Below are 23,202 nucleotides of genomic sequence, written 5' to 3'. Positions count from 1 at the left end.
TTTATCCTCCTGAGTAGCATGTGTGTATGTGTGTATGTGTGTGTGTGTGTGTATACACACACATAACATCTCCCCCCCCCCAAGGTTATATGTTTGACCACAAAAAAACCTTAACTAATTTTAAAATTTTAACTAATTTTAGAGAATTTCACAGACTACCTTCTTTAACCATGATGTAATAACAGAAATAAAAAAGAAAGAGATGACAAATGTATCATAACAACTGGGGAATTCAGGAACACCCTCTTAACTAAACTGTGGATCAAAGAAAAAAATTCACAAAATCATGTCTTTGGATGGGAAGACTTAATGTCGTAAATATATACATTCTCCTAAATTATACATTTGGTACAATTCCAATTAGACTCATAGTCTCCTTTGGATAAAATTATCTTAAAGTTCATATGGAAGACTAAAAGTCTGCTGAGAAAATTATGAAAAAATACATAAGCAGAAATTTCCCTTATCAGGTGTTAAATATACTTAAAGTCATAACAGTCAAAGCTGATGACATCGGAATAGTAGATCAATAGATAATTGGAACAGAGCAGAGTCCAGCTATATGGTAATTTAATATATGGCAAAAGAGGTATTTCAGTATAATGGAGCTTTTTTTTTTTTTTTTAAAGTAAATGGTTATAATAGCTGATTAACCATCTGGATAAAAATAAAGTTAGACCCATATCTCCAACTATGTATAAAAATAAAATCCAGATGGATGAAAGATATATGTTTAAAAAATAAAACAGAAAAGGTGGCAGGACAATTTTATATTTGTCTATAAGCTAGAGTTTGGGGAAAACTTTGTAACCAAGATAGGAAACCCAGTATTTGATTACATAAAAACACATTTTGTAGGGTAAAAGATACCACAAACAAAAGTTATAAGTAGGTTAGGAGAAAATATGTGTCACGCACACAACAGATAAGGATTAATATCTACACTATACAGAGAGCTCTTAAACATTGATAAGAAAAATACACAAAGCAGAAAAATGGTCAAAGAAAATGAATGTGATTCACAGAAGAGCAAACCAAATTGCCAATATGCTCTCTTTTCTTTCTGATGGCAGGTCAGAGGGGTGAGTTCACCAAAGGCTTATGATGAACGAAAATGATGAAAAAACAATGGTTTGTTTTCTGTATCTCTTTCCCTGCACAGACTGCTGTGACTGTGGTTGGAAGCTTCTCTCCGAGACATTCAGTGTGCGTGATGAATAATGCTGACACCAAGAAGGATCTCTGCAGGAGTAAAAGTCGGGCAAACCAGACCTGCGTCTGTCACATCCCAACCAGAGCAACCTACAAAGGCATGTGTATACTTTTCTATTTTGTTGTTGTTGTTATTAAATGAAGAAGGCAAGGGTACCTCCTGAGGTCAGATTGTCCAGGAAATACATTAAATAACAGGGAATCTGAATAGTTCCACCCTGTGTTAGTCAGGGTTCTCTGGGGAAACAGAACCGGTGAGATACCTGTATCTGTACCTAGAAAGAGATTGATTTACTTTAAGAAACTGGCTCATGCAGTTGTCAGGGGTGCTGGCGAGTTCAAAATTTGTAGGTCAGGTGATGGGAAGAGTGAAGAGTGAGTTCTACAAAATATTTATTTATAGTCTGGAGGCAGAACACATCCTAGGGAAACCCCCTTTTAGCTCTTAAAATTTTCAACTGATTGATTAAGGCCCACCCACGTTATGAAAGATAATCTGCTTTAAGACCAACTGGTTTAATCATACATAACTATTCCATAACAGCAACCAAACTAGTGTTTGCCTAAACAACCGGACACCATAGTCTAGCCATGTTGACATGTAAAATTAACCACCACATACCCTATAGTCTCACTCTCTCCCTACATAGCTTCTGGTGATGGCCGATGGTCCTTGTCATTCCTTGCCTTGCAGCTTCAGTGTCTGCCCTCGCTTTTACATGGCCATCTTCCCTCTGTGTGTCTCTGTGTCTCTTCTCCTCTTTTGTAAGGATACTAGTCATGTTGTATTAGGACCCATCCTACTCCACTATGACCTCATGTTAACTGATAACATCTTCAAAGACTCTGTTTCCAAACAAAGTCATGTTCACAGGTACCAGGGGTAGAATTTCAACATATTTTTGGGGGATTCAATACAGTCTACAACAATTGCACATCTACTATGTGCTCTGGTGGCTCAGAGGTAAGAGCTACGGCTGCTAACCAAAAGGTCGGCAGTTCAAATCCACCAGCCACTCCTTGGAACCCTATGGGACAGTTCTGCTTTTGAAGGGTTTGAGGTCGCCCTATAAAACTAGTTGGTTGCTGTCTTAGTTACCTAGTGTTGCCATAACAGAAATATCAAAAGTGGGTGGCTTTAAATAACAGAAATTTATTTTCTCACAGTTCTAAGTGGCTGAAAGTCCAAGGTCTCGGCCTTGTCACTTCTTTCTCTGGGCTTCTTTCCTAGTTTCTGGTGACTGCTGGTGTTCCTTTGCTTATAGACAGTCCTCATGTGGCATCTGTCATCCCCCTACACGTGTGTCTTTTTTTCATTCTGCTCTTTTTATAAGTAAGTCAGAAGTAATTAGATTTCGAACCACCATATTCGCGTATGACTTAATTAACATAACAAAGAAAAACCCCATTTTCGAACAGGGACAGACTTATAGGTGGGTTAGGATTTTGACACATATATTAGGGGAACACAGTTCAACGTGTAACAGTTGCTTTTGGAGCTTCTATCAGTTGCATCCAAATCTTTGCCTGCCTTTTTCTGAATACCTTCCATATCCCAAGCAGGCAAACAAATTCACTCGCCACCTCTTGTACTCAGCCCACCAACAGCCATTGTCAAACCTTTGTCCATGGCCTTCCTCAGGTCTAGAGCGGCCCCACCCCCTTTCACTAAATCCTGTTGCCCTTCTGCTTTGAAACATTGGGAGAAAGTCAGCTCTTCCATGCAGTCTTGCCAGATTCTGCTCTAATAGTCCCAGTCATTCTAGCACCTCCTTGGTCCCTCGCAGACACCCCCATCTTGGTACCCTGGTACTCCGTGGAGCTCAAACCACTTATTTAGTGTTTTCTTAACTGCAATGTCATTATGTTTTTCACCTTAGTTATTTTATCTCTCCCACATAATTGGAAATGCAAGATCATGAGCGTTCATTTCCTTGCGATGTTTCCAAATCTTGTTTTGTGTACAGATGATGATCAGAAAGTATGACTCTTGTTAGTCTCCACCACTGGACACTTGCAGATCCCACTGAAGTGTATTTCCATTGGGAGTACCTCAGAACTTACTGTCTGTATGTTCATTCTACTAACATTTATCAAGTGTCTGTTTAAATGCTCTTGCTAAGAGGTCATGTCAAACCTTCTAAACCTCCTTGTCTTTTGAACAGAGGATTATCATTTCACATATATCCACTTTATGTGAGCAGAATTTTTTGTGGCATTCTGGCTTCCAGAGTGAATTTTATCACTGTAGAGCAGCCCCTTAAAGTAGGGGTTCTCAGACTTTGAAACCACACACTAATTAATTTATAGTAAGAAAATTAGGGGTGCCAATAAAGTCTGGCCAGCTTCTTATTTTATCAAATAAAGACTTTAAAGATAGTACCATCTACTATCCCCATTCATTCATGAAAAGAAGAAGATTTTAACACCAAAATGGATGACAGTGAAAATTGTCGCAGATTACACAGGTCCCTGGACGGAATAGGGATTGGAAGGCGATGCTCCAGGCTGTGGCACCCACACCTGGCGATTATACATTCATCATCTGGGGAGCTTTACAAACCACATTCCCAGGTCTACCCCAGGCCTGTTAAATCAGAGTCTCTAAGAACATGGTCCTGGGATCTGTATTTTCGTAATTTTTCTCACTTAATTCTAATAGATAACTGGATTGGGGAATCACTGCCTTGGGTAAAGCATAGAAGTTAAAGGAGATACAGAAGATATTGCATCTCTCTAATGCTGATTTAACACAGATTTTATCCTTTTTACTTTATTCTTTTGGGGTTTTCTAACCAGTGGGTAGGTTTTCAAAAGCAAATAAGAAAACATTCATCATAGATTTGGCAAGAGTTGACTCAAAGAAGATTATGGATCCCAGCCCATGGGAAACACACCTTTTAGAGTTTGTTAGGTAAATATTTGTAGTGCAGATTTTTCTGAAGGTGCAGGGTTTCCTTCCTAGCATTCTGGTTATCATGTTCTAGGCACTTCTTGCTCGGTGACTTGTTTTATTCTTATGCCGTGGCCAATTGCAAGCTGAGATAGTGATCCCGGAGAGAGTATGAGATGTAAATGGGCTGTAAAATGGCTTTTTCCTAGTGATTATCCATGGGAGACTTGGAACACAAGTTGGGTTCGGGTCTGTTTGGAGGCTTGTGCTGTGCACTTTGGCTGCCTGGCGTGAATGGCCCGTGGGGAAGGAACCACATACTGATTGAAATGTTAGAGAACAGCTGGTGCACCCCCCGCCCTCCATGCACAGGAGGCAAAAATATTTATTTTTTGCATTTACAGCTATGCTTGACTGTAGCAGGAATCCACCATAAATGACTTTTTTTTCCCCTTGCCTCCAGATGTTTTAGTTGTCAACGTGATGTTCTCCTTTGGAGCTTGGAATTTATCAGAGAGATTCAACTTCACCAACTGCTCATCATTAAGAGAGTAAGATTTTATTTGAAATTTAAATATTCTCTCACAGTTTTTAATTATTTATTTGTTTTGCTCCTCAACTTCCTAACGAACACTTTTGTTGAGTAGAATTTTCCAAAGTGCCTTTTGGAGCATGGCCTAAGTGGAGACAGGAGAGCCGCTGAGTTAATAAGCTCACTGAGCTTATTCGTGCTCTAACAAGTGAGATGGCGCAGCCAAGGGGTGAATGACTATGTTTAAGTGCTCATACCAACAGCTAAATATATTTTCCTCGAGACCAAGAGACAACCTTAAAGTACAGTAGAAGGGGTGCTTCTAGGTTCTCGCCTGATCAGAAAGGCTTCGGGCGTTTAGGTAGAGGGAAAAGGAGTGAGCGTGAGGTAAGGGGAAGTCATACTCAAGGAGAAAGACAAGATGAAATCTCTTTCACCAAAAGAATATGTTCGTTCTCCTTGCCTCTTTGCATCTTTGGGCTCCTTAGGGCTATGTACCCACTGAGTTAGAGTCCCACTTCACTCCTTGTCTTCTAAAGCACAGAAAAGACAAAGGAAATATGATTCCCAGATTCCTGATTTCCCAGTTGGAAGTTGGGATGGAGGTCTCCGTAGAACAATGGGAAGCTGTACTTATTATTAGAGACTTTACAGTTCAGTGGTATGACTGACTCACTAAATAGATACCAAATGTGGGCTTCTTTTGGCCTGGCCTGGGAGCGACTGGAGTCCCTGGGTGTTGCAAACAGTTAACACACTTGTCTGGTAATGGAAAGGTTGGCGGTTCGAGTCACCCAGAGGCAGGCACCTTGGAAGAAACACCTGGTGACCTAATTTTGAAAAACCAACCCTTGAAAACCCTATGGACTGAAGTTCTACTCTGACACACATGGGTCATTATGAGTTAGAATTGACTCAATGGCAACTGGTTTGGTTTGGCTGAGGACCATTGTTTCTCTGGGGAAAATGAATTCAAACCCTAAACTGGATTGGTAGACTACTCCGCAAGTATTAGCACGGGAACCCCTGGAACTCATCCTTTCCATTGAGGCACTTTGAAAGTGGAATGATTCAAAGCTGAGTTCAGTTATTTCTAATAAATAGAATGAATTTAGGGAGGGAAATACATAAGTTGGTACAGAAAGCCACAGAAGTCTATGAAAATAGAAAAAAAAAAGTGGGTCATCAAATAGAATTTATAGTTCAACGAGAATGTAAAGATAATGTAGCTTACTTAACCCCTGGTTTTAGAGTCTACAGGGAAGAAGTGACTTGCCCTGGGTCCTTCAGCTAGGTTATTAAGAACCAAAACCCAGACCCTGAGAGGGTGAGTGCTTTTTCAGTTACGTAACTGCTTCCTGTTAGCAAAGCACTTAGTATTGTAATGACACCTGAGGGGCAGCTCACAAACCTGCATGGAGCTCACCAAAGTAGACGGATAAACACAGAGCGAATCCCTGTTTTCTCCTTAGGTCAAAATTGCCGTTTCTGTATGTCAGAACCTCTGAAAGCTTCAGCACATCTTGGAGAATACGTAAAACACAAACCATGTTCTCTCTCCCTGCACTAGACCGTTGCCACGCTGTTCCTAGGCGAGGCCTCCCCGGCCTTTTTCTGTGTTTCCAGACCAATCTTGCTTTCCATTTGTATCATTCCTTCTTTAACTCCAATTATTTTGAATAAGTGCTTTTCAAGTCCTCCACAGTTATCCATGCATGATAGATTATTTGATTAGTAGACATAGTTCTTCCCTAATTTGATTAAAAGCAAACACTGGCCCCCGTTCCCACTGCTTGCCAGGTACCACTTGTTGTCTCATATCTTCCAGGCGTTTGGTAGTGTGGTTGGTAGTGTTACTGCTCCAAAAAGAGGGCGTGCAGATCTGGGAGGGGAGGGAGGGAAGGATGGGAAGGAGGCAGATCGATCCAGGTAGAAACTTACCTGAGGGTAGACAAATAGCAGAATGATTCAGAAACAGGTTCAATGGGTTCCTGTTATCTACTGACGCAGCAGGTGACCCTAGCTTCAGGTTCCCATGGCAACACTCCTGCAGGTGCCATTACAGTCCGTGCACCCTGAGGGCTGCCGGAGCAGAGCACAAAGTCAGCGGTTTGTCCTCAGCCTCAAAGGACTGTCTTTTCTCCCCTTTAGTTTATCACAGTCTGTCCAGGGATTTTCTTGTCTTAATTGCTGGTGTGCCATGTCCACAAAGGGAAAATTCTAGGATATGAGCATTTTCCTAAAAACACAGGAATTAAATTGGTTTTCCCTGTTGCCAGATGCCCAGTATGTATTGGAACTGGCTGTGCTTGGTGTAAACGTGAGAGAAAGTGCATCCACCCCTTCACAGCCTGTGACCCTCGGGATTATGCCAGCAACCAGGTAGAGTGACATTTCTGGTATTACAAGGTTTAACCAAAAATAAATGTTTGTCATCGCCCAGCCCCAGCCTGTCTTTTGTGTTTATTTCAACTTTGAAATTCCCACTCATTTCTGGATGTTGAAGGGTGATTTTCATTTCAGAATTTGTGTCCAGTTGCTGTTGAGAAACGGCCACCATCCACGATATCAGGAGGAGGAAGATTCGAGGGGAATAAGACTAGCAGAACCAACCAGGGCTTACAGGTCGGACCCCATGTTTGTTTTGATGATGGGAAAATCTCCCTTTTAAATGACACTAACAACTTCTACTACTTGGGTTCCTTAAAAAAATTCCTGATTTTACTTTCTACTAAAATTCCCTTTTTTATCTTTGGTTTTTAACCAAGTTTCAGTTAATTGGCTCAATACATCAAAGACTGCACACTCACAATAAGAGAAATTAAACCTGTGTAATTATGAAAAATGATGTCGTTCTGGTAGAAGTAAAATTTTAAAGGTGACTTTGTGGCTGGCTTCAGGAGAGGTAGAAGGAAGTGTAGCACACAGCCCTGAGGGGATTTCAGTTCAAACCACATGTTATGATTACATTTGTGGGAGCTGTGTATGTTGGAGAGTATCTATGCAAAGTGTGAAGAGTAACCTCTATTTGAGTTTTTTCTTTACTTTGTAGGGACGACCTAACCAGTAGTTGAGAGCTCTAAAACAAAGTTGTCATAGGCTATATACTTCTCTCTCCTTCTCAAAAATGGTTATTGCCTCATGAAATTTTTTTTTAAATTCCTCTTATTTTCTTCATAGTAAATCACCACACTCAACTGACACATGTTTGAGAAGATAGGGGCATGACAATGTAGATATCTGAACAGAATGTAAGTGGCTCTGCGTAGACAGCACGTAAGTGATGGCTTCGCTCAGTGACAGGAATTCATTGAGCATCTACTATGTAATGAAAAAATAACAACAAATGGACAAGTTCTTGTTCTCATTAACCTTGGGGTCTAGTGTGAGCAGACAAACTAAAAACAATAGCCTATTAAAAAATAACCTCCATTTTCTATTTCATGACTAACCTGTGGCCTTGATTTATCCATTTACTGCTATTTAAAGGTCAAGTGCCAATAAGTGGCACATTTTTAACAATTACCAAAAAGTTGACAGTCACTTTAAGTGAATTAAGTAAAAGGTGGAGTGCAGATGAATCAAAATGAATTATGAAGTTAATTAAAGGCATTAGGAAAGCTTGGTGTGCAGCTATCTCTGGACATTAAAAGTCTTCGAGGTTTTATGAAGTGATGGGCAACTTTTCTCTTCCCATTGGTTTATAAAACTAAGACACAGTGACAGGGACTTGGATCAAGGAGAAAAAAGCTTTTTTTTTTTTTTTTTAAATTAATTATTGTACTTTTTATTTTGAGAGAATTGTAGGTTTGCACGCGGTTGTAAAAAGTAATACAAAGAGTTTCCCCCAATGGTAACGTCTTGTAAAACTAGAGAACAATATCACAGCCTGGATATTGACGATGACACAGTCAAGATGGAGAACATTCCCCTCAACACAAGGATTCCTCAAGCTGCCATTTTGTAGTCGAACCTACTTGCCTCCTGCCCCTACCTCCTCCTTAACCCCTAAAAAACCCCTGGCAACCGCTAAATCTCTTCTCCTTTTTCTGTAACTTTATCGTTTCAAGATTTTTATATAAATGGATTCAGACAATATGTACCCTTTTGGGATTGTTTCTTTTTTTCACTTGACATAATTTCAGGAGATTCATCCAGGTTGTGTGTATCAATAGTTTGTTCTTTTATATTGCTCACTAGTGTTCCAGGCATTTGCCTTTTAAACTTCTTTTATTTTAAAGAAAAAGAAAATTATACAGTCACAGTACCCTGGGTTTCCTGTGCTATGCCTTCCTGCACCTTTTGAACTCTGACACTTTTGTGGGTTAAAAGAACTGGGGTCATCAAGAGAGCAGGAGGAGGCTGGAAATAAACAAAAGCCCAGATCTGTCTTTGGTGCTTCTCTGTGGATTACCCTCCTTCATTTGGAGAAAGGCATTTTGTTGATACTGGGATTTTTTTTTTTTTTAAATATATGACTCATCAGAACGAAATCTCAATTTTGGTTGATAGAGAATAGGGCGTTTTTTGTCACCGCAGGGATGTCCTGTGTTCTGTAAAACACTACTGTCTTTCATTATCACGTAGAATGTGTAACATTCGGGCTTCTAGTTTTGGTCCTCCTGCTGGCCTTGAACAAAGTGCCCAACCTCTTTGTGACTCTTTTCCTAGAAGAGAAGCTATGGGAAGCTTTGCTGTAATGTCTGAGTATTGTGTGCTTCCTATGGCTAGGCACTGGGGACGGGAGATGTGAATGGTGCAGACGTAGTCCTAGACGGCAACGATGCTGGCCTTGGGTTTGTTCTTCCTAGAGGCATTTGTAGAGCACCTACTTACTAAATGCTGTTACACTGAGCTGGATGCCATGAAAAGGTTGCCTGAATGGATCAGGCATATCTCTTACCATCAGTCTCAATAATCTTATGTACAAGTACGTAAGTAACAAGATAAAAAATGTTAGCATAGGAAAAGTACCATGAAGTATAAAAACCCAGAGAGCCTCTCTGTGCCCCAGGCCTTCTTTTAGTCATCCCTGTATGTCTGAGCCCACTGCTTAGCAATTAAAAACACTTCATCAGTGTGATTGGTTAAGTCTTTGATTGATGGATGGATTGATTGATGGAGATGGCATTTCAGCCAAACCTTGAGGAACAAGAAGCATCCAGACGTGTGGAGATGGAGGAGGAAGTATTCTAAGCGGAGAGGCTAGCGTAACCAAAAGTGTAATGGGTGGGTGGGGAAGAGGCCAGAAATTCCAGAGCACACATTACAGGAAACCCCCAGTAATACAATTTATCTGGAGCAGAGGGTACAGGGAACTATGGGGCACAACATTGACATGACCTTGGAGCACACATACATAGGGCCTTACCTGCCAGCCTTAGGAGTTCTGAAGTTATTATTCAGTGGCAATGGAATGTCATCTAAGACATTTATTATTATTTTTAATATATGAACTTGCTCACCCTAGGCCATGATACTGATGAGGGAGGGTTCCTGGTTCAACCCAAGTTTGGGCCAGTTATCCTATAGTTTCATGATTGTACAGTCCATTCCTGTACCCTGACTCAAAAATGTGTGCTGTCATTTGTTAGAGGGGCTGCATTAAGAAAAATTATCACCAAAATAGGGAAACTAAAAAAATCAATGTTTGACCTTTGGATGAGAAGTATTTCAGCTATAAAGGCCAGTCTCTCTCTCCCCTCCACTCCTCTGCCCTCTCTTACCCCCCCTTCAGGAAGTCCACATATTTTGTAGGTGAAACCATGTTGAGAACCGTTGACCCTGCTTTCCAGCCCTAACCACTTTTCCTTCCTTTTCTTAACAATCTTATATCTGGTGCCTTCACCTGATGAGAGCAGACGTGGCTGCCCTCTCTTTCCTGCTCTCCAGGAAAGGTTGTGAAGATCTATGATATGATGTTGTTCTAATATTTGTTCTTTGTTATTCTTCACAATATGCTTATCGCTATAGGGCAGTAATAAAATATATAAAGACATATCTCCTGGTTTTGAGGAATTTATAGTCAAACCTTTCTTTCTCTCCCTTGTACTTTCTCGTCTCTCCCTCTATCACTTTTTAAATGGCATTTTAATTTCTCATAGGTAATCCAAATGGACTCTTTCAAGGATCTTGCTATCAAAAGTGAAATTAAATAAACTATAATCTTTTTTTGAGTACCTTCTATGTGTTAGGTGCTGTGGCGTTCACTTCCAATTGTTCATTCAGTCATTCATTTAAAAAGTATTTCTTGGGCATCTGCTATGTACTAGACAGGCAAAATGTGTGCCCTGTGGAGCTTACATTGTAGAACTAGAATATTTTGGAGGAAGTAATATTCGTTTTCATGCAGCAGTTAAATGTACCCAAAAGAAAAAGTAACAAGAAAGAATACCACAATGTACTAAATTGAACACTGGTAACTAATACCTCTTGAGCATATGATATGCCCTAAGCTCAGAGTATCAGTCACTATACGTAAGCCTCATAACACCTCTCTTTTCTCCACTTATGAACAAGGAAATTTTGGCTTAGAGAGAGTGAGTAGGTAATGGTAGACAAGAGATTTGAACCCAGGCAGTCTGACTCCAATGCCCAAAGTTTTAACCGCTACTCTACATTATATAAGAGTCCTGGTTGTGAAATGGTTAAGCACTTGCTGCCAACTGAAAGGTTGGAGGTTCGAACCCACAAAGCGGCTCCATGGAAGCAAGACCTGGCAGCCTGCTCCCATAAAGATTACAGCCTAGAAAATCATATGAGGCAGTTCTACTCTGTCACATGGGGTCACTGTGAGTCAAAATCAACTCAACGGCACTTAACAACAGCAACTACATTATACAGATTAAATTGAATATAACCAAACCAAAACAAACCAAACCCATGACTGTTGAGTCAATTTCGACTCATAGCGACACTACAGGACAAAGTAGATCTGCCCTCTAGGGTTTCCAAAGCTGTAAATCTTTATGGAAGCAGGCTGTCACACCTTTTCTCCCTTGAAGTATCTTGTGGGTTCAAATTGCTGACCTTTTGGTTAGCAACCAATCAATTAACCACTGTGCCACCAAGACTCCTCAGATTGAATATAAACAAGTGTTAACCAGGTAATGATGATGTAAGTCAGTCTGGAAGAGAGGAGACTAATACTATATTGGCTTCTCTTGGCATTAAGATGTCAAAGCGTGCCCCATCTGAGCCAGAAGTGAGGGGTGTGATCAGGAATCAGGACCTCCAGCCTGGTCAGGCTGTAGGGGGAGTGCATTACCGTTGAAGACTCTGGAGGAGAGGGATGGTTGGGTGTGGTCAAAGTGAAGGAGTTGGGCCCAGGCAAGACTGGGCATCTTCTCCAAGATGAGGAGCGTGGAGGAGAACTGAGATAGGAACTGAGGCTCTTAGGAAATTGGAGCAATGAGAATCTCATGTCTAAGTTGAAACAGAGTAAGTAGATTTTGGGTGGTTTGGTTTAAGTTGGAATCAAGATCTTGTACTGGAGGGGAAATGTTGCCATCCTTGGTCATGGAATCCTGGTCATGCAGTCCACTCTGAGGAGCCATACTCAGTAGTTATGGGGTGGACTTGGCAGCTCCACCTTGGCCATGTCAGCTTTGCCCTAGAGTCTCTAGGTCAGGTAAGTGAACCTTCATCTCTTAGCCCAGGACCTTGTTCTGTTATTTTCTCCCAGGATGTCCCCAGGTCTTTTGAGGAGGCATTGCTAACTTGTGAGAATTCCTGAGACCCATTGCAAGTTATGTCCCAAGTTCCCTGGGATCTGTACCATGGTCCCACATGAAGGGGCATTTGCCCAGGGGCTAAGCATCCGATGGATAACCTTTAGTTCCATTTAACTCTCTAATTTACCTTCAATACGATTGTGCTTTACTATTTTCTTTCCATATCTCATCTGCTTTTATACTTTCCCATCTCCAATTCTAGTTACCATTCTTCTCAATTTGTGTTGTTGTTGTTAGCTGCCATTGAGTTGCCCCAAACTCAGGGCAACCTTATGCACAGTGGAATCAGACTGTTGTGATCAATACAGTTTTTATTGGCTGAGTTTTCAGAAGTAGATCACCAGGCCTTTTTTCCTAGTCTGTCTTAGTGTGTAAACTTTGATGAAACCTGCTCAGCATCATGCAATACAGTGGTAGCTGTGCATGAGGTGCATTGGCCAGGAATCGAACCTCGGTCTCCTGCCTGGCAGGTAAGAGTCCTACCACTGAACCACCATCAGCCCCTTTTCAACTTACACATTTCATTAATCTATTACTTCCATCTCAGTCATTAATAAAGATGTTAAATAATTCTGAACCAAATGCTCACCCCTGGAGGCCCCTACAGGACACTTTCCTTTAATTATCTGAGCTACCTTTCATCTCTCTAATGTCTTTTGGTTTTGGATTTCCAGCTGGTTTTGAATCCATGTGACTTTTTATCCAGTCCCGTTTGAACTAATTTCATGAGTAAAAATCTGAAAGACGTTTTACTTAGTGTTGATTCAGGTCCAGGCCTACAGAAAGCTTTGCTATATTCAGATTTTTTTTAACAGATAATAGAGTACAATTTGGTCTTAATAAACTGAGCCGTGCTAATGCACCTCCTTCTAACATTCTTTTCAATCATACCGGTATTTTCTCCATTAATGTCATGGTAATTTGAATTGTGTTGACGTCAGATTTCACAAAATGTACTCTTACTGTCAGGAGTAATCCTCTTAGACCTTTTCAAAGATAGCTATTTCTTAGTTGTGTGCTATTTCCAGTATCTTCTAATGACTTAGTTTTAAAAAAAATAAAAATAGTTGGGTATTTTGCAAAATCACCTGATTAACCAGTTTGTAATGTGCTTCCTTACACAAAACAGGGAATGTTTTAAACTCATTCATGAGAGACCACAGAGCTCATAGTATTTTATTAAATAAATTCAAAATTGGATAACCATTTAAAAATAACTCTTTTAAGTCTTTAAAATACAGTTGACAGGAAGTAGACTATTCTAAGGTTAATTGCCGGACAACATAGAGCTGTGATGGTTGCAACTCAATGGTATTTTGATTTGATGCATGGAAGTCCTTGGACATAGGATAAGAAAGAAATGTCACTGAAGGACTACAAGAGACTGGCTCTTTGTGTCAAGCAAGATTAAGCTTTTAAATTAACCCCTCTGTGTGTCAGCTTGTGGGCCCCACTACCTTATGTGAGGTCATGAGTTCAATCTTGATTAAAATACAAAAATAGATCTAAAAAATTGTGTTGTAGAACATTTGTAGGGAGGTTGTTCTTTGATTTTTGTCTGTACTAGCTTTTTTTTTTTTTAATCTTTATCAGCAAGAATAGAAAATGTTATATTCTAAGGATGGCTGTAGTCATGTAGCTCAGCCCTATCTTTTTTTTTTTTTTTTTCCACATTTTCTTGAATACCTGTACTGTTTATTTAATGGAATCCTCTTGGTAGCTCCTTAACCTATTTATTAAGATTAGAAGAGTTTCTCCCAGCAAACTGAGGATAACTAATCTCATTCTTTTTGAGAGCAGACTAGAAGCATCTACTTTTCACGACACAGGTCAGGCTGGATCCCATCCTAGATGGCTGATGAAACTGTCTCTAAACAGTAAGGTTTTTAGATGAAATCCTCTTAAAGTAGCCGTCCATCTTGCCTCCCTGAGGCCCTGGGTGGTGCAAATGGTTAAGTGCTCAGCTACTAACTGAAAGTTTGGAGGCTTGAGTCCACCTAGAAGTGCCTCAGAAGAAAGGCCTGGAGATCTACCTCCAAAATAGCAGCCATTGAAAACCCAAGGGAGCATAGTTCTACTCTAACACACATGGGGTCACCATGAGTGGGCTCAACTTGAAGGCAACTGGTTTGGGAGTTTTGTTGTTGTTTTTTTTAGTTATCTTGTGTCCGTAAAAAGACAGTGGACTCTTCTACTACAGAGGTTGGCAAACTTTTCCTATAAAGAGCCAGTCAATATTTCAGGCTTTGTGTGCCCCAAGTGTCTGTTGCAGCTACTTGACTCTGCCATTGTAGTGTGAAAGAAACAACATGTAAATGAATGGGTGTGGCTGTCTTCCAATAAAACTTTATTTTAGGACACTGAAATTTGATTTTCATATATCATGAAATATTCTTCTCTTTTTGATATTTTTCTATTATTTAAAAATGTAAAAACATTCTTTGCTCAGGAGCCATACAAAAACTGGTGGCAGGCTAGATTTGGACAATGGGCTGTAGTTTGCCAGCAGCTGATCTGGGGCACACCTAGAACAGGCGTCCCACAACACTTTGTGTTGTCCTAGGGACCCTGTAGGTGCTCAATAAATGCTTGATCACTTACATCCCAACGTAAGAGCAAAGGAGTAAGCCTTTTCTGTACAACACACACTTGACATTTGCAAGGGATTTATCTTGAAGTCTTTGCTAATCCCTCATTCCAAGTACCACTCTAGTAGATAATTTCCCCCATAAAAGGCAATCACGTGTAAGGCAATAATTAAAGTGACCCTTCCAGGCCCTTAGTGATTCTATAAATGCAGGGCTAAAGTCGTTTACAAAGTGATTAAAATAAATTCTGCCACCAAAATCAATTCTCTGTCACATTACATCATTGCTGTGATGACATTAACGATAAATTTACCTCAATCTGCAAAACCGATCCATGGTGATAATGAGTGATGGTTATTGCTCTACCACCTAGCACCTGTGTTTGCCAAGGAGCAGAATGATAAAACGTCCGTTTCAGCAGGATGGGCAGCCTCAGCAGCCGAGCAAAGCTGTCTTGATGAGTGTTACACACACAAAGGATCAGGGAATACATGGTCACTTGGAGCAGGTGTTAGGCAGGTGTTAGATTTCACTGAAGTTCTCCCAGTGGCTAAGTGTCTGCCTCCTGGACTTTGTCCTCCAAGTGGGTACACTCAGCACATGTGGTTTAGCCAAACTTCACATGAATACGCATTTCTGGACGCTGGAGTTGCTTTCAAATATCAAGAGTGTGAGTATGAAATTCACTCATGCTAAAGGTCTGCTGTACTTTATCTTGGCCACAACCTTAGAATATTATGTCCTGTTTTGGTCACCATATTGTGAACAAAATACAGACTTGCTGGAAATTGTCTACAAAAGAACAACAAAATGACCAAAGAGATAGAAGATAGCAACCCCCAAAGGAGAAAAGCAAAAGAAGTCAGGGTTGTTTTGTCTTGATAAGAGATAGTGGTTCTCACTAGCAAATAAAGGGCTTTTTTTTTTTTTTTAAAAAAAAAAGGGGAATTTGACTAGACATTGCAAATGGAGAAGTAAAGGTGGTATGTTGTTTTTTGTTGCCTTCAAGTAGATTCTGACTCATGGAAGCTTCATAGGTGCAGAGTAGAACTGCTCCATAGGATTTTGAAGGCTGTGACTTTTCAGAAGCAGATTGCCAGGCCTGTCTTCCAGGTGCCTCTGGGTATGTTCTAACCTCCAACCTCTCAGCTAGTAGTCAACCACTTAACTGTTTCCACTACCCAGCCACCTTAAAGGTTGATGGTTCGAACCGTCCCAGCAGCTCCTTGGGAGAAAAGCTTGGTGATCTGCTTCCGTAAAGATTACAGCCAAGAAAACCCTATGGAGCACTTCTACTCTGTAGCACAAGGGGTCGCCATGAGCTAAAATCGACTCAACAGCATCGGGAAAGGTGGCATAAGCCTACATGATGTGGCCAGGTATCACGTAACTCAAAGGGAATTTTACTTGACCACAGACCTGATAAAACTGGCAATGTGTAGTAGCAAGGAGACGATTGTGGTATCTGCAAACAATGCAGAAGAAACAGTTGGCCACAGTTGGTTTGGGCATCCAACTACTTGATATTAGGTGACGGAATGGGTTGATTTCTCAAGGGTTTTTTCCCCTGCAGTATACTCCTTGATGCAAGTAGCCTAACTGAAACAAACAAAAATAAGAACTGCTTTCTTGGGAATTAAATTTATCTGAAATGACATTTATTTCAACTTAATGATGAGTCTGTTGTTGGCCTACGGTCAATGGACTCCTTTGTTTTTCCTTCATTTTGTCTATATTGTGAGCCTCTGGAGACTGTAAGGCAGCAAGCATTTTTGAGACTCGGTTGATATCTTATTCTTCAGATAGAATGTCAGACTCTTCAACAGTATTTTCAACTGTCTTGTGAGACAAAGACTAATTGGTTTGACCTCATGCTGTCGCATGTTGAGAGACATGAATCTTCAGCACTTTTCCCTGAATTCATTGATTTCATTAAACACTGTCTGCTTGTGTTTGCAAAATGCTGAAATTTCGCAGTGATTTCTTCGAACGGCAGCACATAAACAGAGTTTTTGGAATGATGCCATTTCTTAGCTTTGATCTTATGTTTTCATCTTTTATTTCCAATAGGTCTTCTACGTTAAGTCCATTGAGCCACAGAAAATATCGACCTTAGGGAAAAGTAACGTGATAGTTACGGGAGCAAATTTTACCCAGGCATCTAACATCACCATGATCCTGAAAGGAACCAGTACTTGTGATAAGGATGTGTGAGTTGCAAATCTAGTAATTTATTCTCGGTACCGTAGTGAAAAGCTAAAATCTCTGCCAATGGACTATCACAGTGATTATACTCTTTACACAGTCAAATTATTTCCATGTGGCAGAGTGGGCCAATTATTCTGAACATTTGATATAACACAATCCCAATGAGTAAAATAATTTAAACATCACATTTGAAGTTCCTTGTGAGAAAATCTGTCTTGTTTTACCCCCAAAAATCTCAACACACAATAATTTCAGCATGCTGCTTGGTTTTGGTCTTGATTTGTTTTTATTAGCAAAATCAAACATGGAGAGTAGCAAACATCATCTTTAAGATGGCCTCCTTGAAAAATAGTTGAGTACCTTTGAATTTTATGGAGAATATGGCAACTCTTTCAAGAATTGGGGCGGGGGGAACCTTGTTGATCCATTTTATGTGAAAATTTCATTCTGTGTAGCCTTCTCTTTATTGGTTTGGTTTCTGGCTCAAATAATAATTAAATATAACGTACATGAGCAGTAGAAAAAGAACAAGACTCCAACACAAATACCTGGTCAATGTACCATTTGAATGGCATTATGTCTATGATTTCTTTTCTCATAACTCATCCTTTTGATGAAACTTCAAGAAAAGAAAAATCCGTTTCTCCCTGATGTCTTCATGCATATATTACTCTTCCCCCAGAAAGAGATCTAATAATAATAATGCAACAGACAATTTGAGTTTTCTGCTTGTTAGCTTTTATAAGTTTGGGCTAATATGAAGTAAAAGATATTGCAGTCTACATGAAGAATCATACAAAGCTTGTTCTTATCATAGAAATGTGTATAAGACGATCTGCTGAAGCGTGGTGCTTTGGTTTTTAAGTCCTAAAACAGATTTGTACAGCATTGTAATCTGCCATGCTTATTTACTGAATTTTCCGTTTGCACTCATTTGCTGCCTATAACTGCCATCCCATGCCCCTCATGGCAGTAAATCTGGGATTGCTGTGATCTTGATGAAAAAAGCTACTCATCGGTGACTTTCCTCGGTTCTGCTGTTTACTGGAATTATCAAGCACACGTTAGTGGCTGTATTTATGCGAGATAGGTATTTTCGGGCCGTTTATTCTGGCTAAATACCTGACTGCAAAAATCTTTCATTTTGTGTAGTGACATCTGTGAAGTTCGACACCTGTGCGTTCACTGAAAGGCAGTAGGCTTCACTGGAAAAGAAGTCGTTTTTCAGAGCCTTACCCTGTTTCTGAGCCTTTATGCTCTCATTTCAATTCTGAATATGTCTTGAGATACCGCAGTTATTAAATTAAATGACTAAGCGGCCTCTCTGCATGTAGCATTTTAGGAACCACATCTGTGTGGTGAACCCTACTCACAAGCAGTAAACATAACAGTTAATCCAATACCTGAGTTCCTACTGGAATCCTAAACTCTTTTAACCCCCCCTTTTTTTTTAATGAACGATTATTCTGAAGAGACAAATACAAGAATAGCAGTGGAATGACTCACATTTCCATCCCTCCTCTTCTCAAATTTATAAACAAGCTTGAATTTTTATGATCAACCATTTTATGATGAATTTCCTAGCACTTTGTTTTGATTATAAACCTTAACATGTAAATCTGTGGTTGTATAAATACAAACGGGTTCAAATGTTTCTGGAATTTGCTTTATTATAAGGTTTAGGAATAGTATTAAAGTTAATAATTATGCATATATCCTTTAAATAGCAATAATAGATTCTCATATAGCATAATTATACCAACGTTATTCAGGTACAACCCAGTCTTAATGATTTGTGCTCTCAAGGGTCATTGTAGACGTGGCGCTCAGAGGCAGCTGCAGGTTACACACGGAGTGCTGTAGGAAGCTTTACCTTGACTTCTGAAAGCTGTCAAAGGCAATCCCTGTGGATGTCGAGCACCCAGGACAGCCTTAGCTAATTTCTGGTCTGGAGGTTCCCTGGGAGGTGGCTCAGCTTTGACACCGGTTGATTCTAAGATTCCTGGGCTGTTGGCATGAGCTCTCTGCTATTTCAATGGCGAAATTCCCATCCCTGCCTGACAGTGGGTTCTGTCCTCCCAGTTCTTTGGGACTTATCTTTTTTTAATTATGGAAATTATCAAACACACACAAAGGTAGAGAGGAGAATGTAATGAGCTGCTCTGTACCCACCACCCAGTTTCAAAACTTATCAACATTTTGCCAATCTTGTTCCATCTATATTTTCAACTTTTTTGGGGGGGCGGGGAGTGGGAGAGGGAGCTGGAATTTCTCAAAAGCATAACCCAAATATTATATTCTTTCACCCAAAAATTCTTTGGTATGTATCTCTAACAGATAAACATGGTGCCATTATCACAGTTAACAAAATTAACAGTAATTCCTTAATCTCATTTAATACCCAGTCCATGTTCTACTTTCTACTAAAGTTTCTTAAAAGCAATGGTTATAGCCCCTTCCTTCCCTATTTCTAAAGGGAATGCAAATAACAAGATAAAATGCATAAAAGAAAGAGGACACAGGATTGGTTTACTAGGTCAAAAGGCTTGGGTCCATAGTCTTAAGGGACAGCTTAGTCAACTGGCATAACATTGTTCATAAAGATAATGTTCTATGTTCAAATTTGGTGAGTAGCGCCTGGGGTCTTAAAAGCTTGTGAGCAGTCATCTAAGATACAACTGTTAGATACATCTGAGATGCAACTATTGAAGGATATCAAAGGCTCAAAGAAAAAACTAGTTCATGGAACTTGTAGCCCACAGAAACCACAACCTCCTCAAGCGTGAGACCAGGAAAGCTAGGTGGTGCCTGGCTACCACTACCAGCCATTCTGATCAGGGACACAATAAAATGTCCCAGATAGAATGGGAGAAAAATGTAGAACAAAACTCAAATTCCTAAAAAAGGCCAGACTGACTGGACTGATTGATAGAGACTAAAGGAACCCCCAACTGTCACTCTAAGATACCCTTTGAACTTGGAATTGAGACCATTTCTGCAGGTCACCTTTCAGCCAAAAAATAGATCAGCTTGTAAAATAAATAATATCACTCTCGAGTAATGGTGCTCCTTTAAACAATGAACATATGAGACCAAATGGGCAACATTTACCCAAAAGCAAAGATGAGAAGGCAAGGAGGGAAGGGAAGCTAGATCAATGGAAACAGAATGGAAATGATGAGAATGCTGACACATTGTAAAAATTCTACCCAAAGGTACAGAACAATTTGTATAAAAAACGTTAAAGGGGAACCCAGTTTGCTTTGCAAATTTTCACCTAAAACACAGTAAAATATTACTAAAAAAAAAAAAAAAGAGGAACCCAGCCACAGATAATGCCCACATGAGATAAGTAGTTCTGATTAATCAGCAGTTACCTGCAGCTGTTTTCTTGATAATTCCTCAACTGTTGTGATTCAAGTGCAATTCATATGCTGTTGCGTTGAGTAACTGACGGTGCTAAGTGTTCCATGTCAGAGTTCTCTTTCTACCCCTTTCTAGGATACAGGTTACCCATGTGCTAAATGACACCCATATGAAATTCTCTCTTCCATCAAGCCGAAAAGAAATGAAGGATGTGTGTATCGAGTTCGATGGTGGTAGCTGTTCTTACGTGGGATCGCTATCATACATTGCTCTGCCACACTGTTCCCTTATATTTCCTGCTACCACCTGGATCAGGTACTTTCTAGATTCATAGTAGTTTTCTCTCGATGTGGTTAAAAGGGTCATATGAATTAAGATCATGGATTTCACTCAAATGTGTATAGAGATAGCACCAATAGCAGTTGCCGTCTAGTCAATTCTGACTCATGGCAAGTTCCTGGGTAGTGCAAACAGTTAACATGTTCGGTTGCTAACCAAAAGCTTGGAGGTTCGAGTCCACCAAGAGGTCTCTCAGAAGAAAGGCCTGATGATCTACTCCTGAAAAATCGTTGAAAACCCTATGGAGCACAGATCTACTCTGACACAAATGGGGTCACCAGAGATATAGTAGTCATATCTAAATTCTTCTCACAAAGTTCCTCTTAGGATTTATTTCTAGAAAAGTCCATACCAGCCAACCAAGTGGGTTGCTTCCCGTTGTCACAGTCAACACTATGAGCATATCCTGTTTTTGTCTTGCCATGGCTGTCAGGAAACTCAGAGCTAAAATGTTTGTTCAATTGCAGGAGCTATTCTTAGCCTAGGTTTCTGGTACAAATATGCAATCCTCTTCCTAAATGAAAAGCAGCGTCTACATTTAAATGATGCTCCCGACGTGAGAGATAGAAATTCCAAAATAAACTCTTCCAGATGAATCCAATATATTAAGGAAAAAAAAAAAAAATCTCTCCCTAGTTGAATTTAAACCATTCAGATTTTGGAATGTAACCCTAAACATATTTTCTTCACCTAACAGAAAATGAGGAAACCTTGGTGGTGTAGTGGTTAACAGCTACGGCTGCTAACCAAAATCGGCAGTTTGAACCCACCAGGCGCTCCTTGGAAACTCTATGGAAACTCTGTAGACTCTGTCCTATAGGGTCGCTATGAGTCAGAATCGACTTGACTGCAACAGGTGTGGTTTTTTGGTTTAACAGCAAACGGATGGCTAAACAAAATGTGATATAAATATACAATGGAATATTATTATTCAGCCATAAAGAGAAATGAAATTTTGATCTATACTACCACATGGATGAATCTTGAAAACACTAAGCCACACACAAAAGGACAAGTCTTGTATAACCCCACTTATATGAAATATCTAAAATAGGCAAATGCATAGAGACCAAAGTTTACTAGTGGTTACCAGGGCCTGCAGGGAGGAGAGAATGGAGAGTTATTGGAATAAAAAGAAAGTATTAAGGGAGAAGTGCCATAAGGAAAATGGGATTTCAAAATCAAGGCTCTCTAGTATGACACTCTCTCCTATCTCGCTTCACTTCCTGTGAATAAATTCCTTCCTACAAATAAAAGCAAATACTGATGCAGGACTTGCCCCATGTCAGATGTGTTACACCAATTAACTTGGTCAGCCCTGACAACAAGCGGAGGAAGCCCCTTTTGCAGATGAAGGAACTGACGACAGGAGCGGTAAAAAAAAAAACTTGCCTTAGGCTTCCAGGCAGTCTGGCTCAGAGTCTGTGCTTTTAGCCATGACAGTGTCTGCTTCACCATAAAATAAGAGGCTCCTTAATGAACCAAGGAGCCCTGGTGTCGAAGTGGTTAAAAGCTCAGCTGCTAACCAAAAGGTCAACAGTTGGAATCCACCAGGTGCTATTTGGAAACCCTATGGGGCAGTTTTACTCTGTCCTATAGGGGCGCTATGAGTTGGAATCAACTCGAGGGCAATGGGTTTTTGGTAGTGAATTGTTACTTGTGACATTCTGAGCCTGTGTCTCGGTTACCCCTGGTACTTTGAATGCGAATGTGTCTCTGCGGTCTGGCCATCAGCAGAGTATGCTTGGCTTGGTTTTCTAGTAATGATGACAAGCTGGCTTGAGGCCATCCCAGCCCTTCCCTCTGTGGCTGGAGGTACATGTCTGCCAGGCTGCAGGACTCAGGGTCTTCCCTCTGCCCTACACAATGGACCTGCTCACACCTACCTCCTGGTCTTGTCATCAGGGGCTCAGCCAGCTGACATATTCAGGCTCCTGTCCCCTGGAATGAGTGTCTGGTGACCTACATGAATGGAGGCGTGAGGGTAGCCAGAGCTATGGACAGCTGTTTGTTTCATATTTAATGACCACTTTGCTTATACATGATTATGCACCAAGAATATGTGAAATCATTTGGCTTGGTTTAGGAGAGATAGGATATAGCAGTTACTTGTATGGTTTACTAAATAGGAATTTGTACTTTTAATGTCATTTGCAATTTTAGTTTGTCCAAAGTATTCCCTGTCTCTCTAAATAAAATATAATTAGTAGGTTGGAAGTTTGATTTTGAAAATTGTTAGATTGAAGACTCTTCATATAGGTTAAATAACAACCAAACAAAATTTCTGTTCAGTGAAACCTTTTCAAGGTAGAGCTGATGATCTGATTATAT

The 23,202-nt window shown here is 40.2% G+C and overlaps 1 protein-coding gene across 2 annotated transcripts in view; it reads left to right on the top strand.

The window, feature by feature from the left end:
- The window catches only part of PLXNC1 (plexin C1), a 171,759-nt gene that overhangs the window by 79,285 nt on the left and 69,272 nt on the right, over positions 1–23,202 (top strand). For both annotated transcript variants that reach the window (XM_023559712.2, XM_003405262.4), the window contains 6 exons: positions 1,163–1,310; positions 4,569–4,656; positions 6,917–7,019; positions 7,161–7,262; positions 17,029–17,168; positions 20,668–20,847. In XM_023559712.2, coding sequence (XP_023415480.1) covers positions 1,163–1,310; positions 4,569–4,656; positions 6,917–7,019; positions 7,161–7,262; positions 17,029–17,168; positions 20,668–20,847 — 761 coding nt within the window. The remainder of the gene's footprint in view (positions 1–1,162; positions 1,311–4,568; positions 4,657–6,916; positions 7,020–7,160; positions 7,263–17,028; positions 17,169–20,667; positions 20,848–23,202) is intronic.

Source organism: Loxodonta africana, chromosome 4 (assembly GCF_030014295.1).
Source record: "Loxodonta africana isolate mLoxAfr1 chromosome 4, mLoxAfr1.hap2, whole genome shotgun sequence".
In the NCBI taxonomy this organism is placed as follows: Eukaryota; Metazoa; Chordata; class Mammalia; order Proboscidea; family Elephantidae; genus Loxodonta; species Loxodonta africana.
The sequence above is the reverse complement of the archived record's forward strand: the minus strand, read 5'-3'. Positions and strand labels throughout refer to the sequence as shown.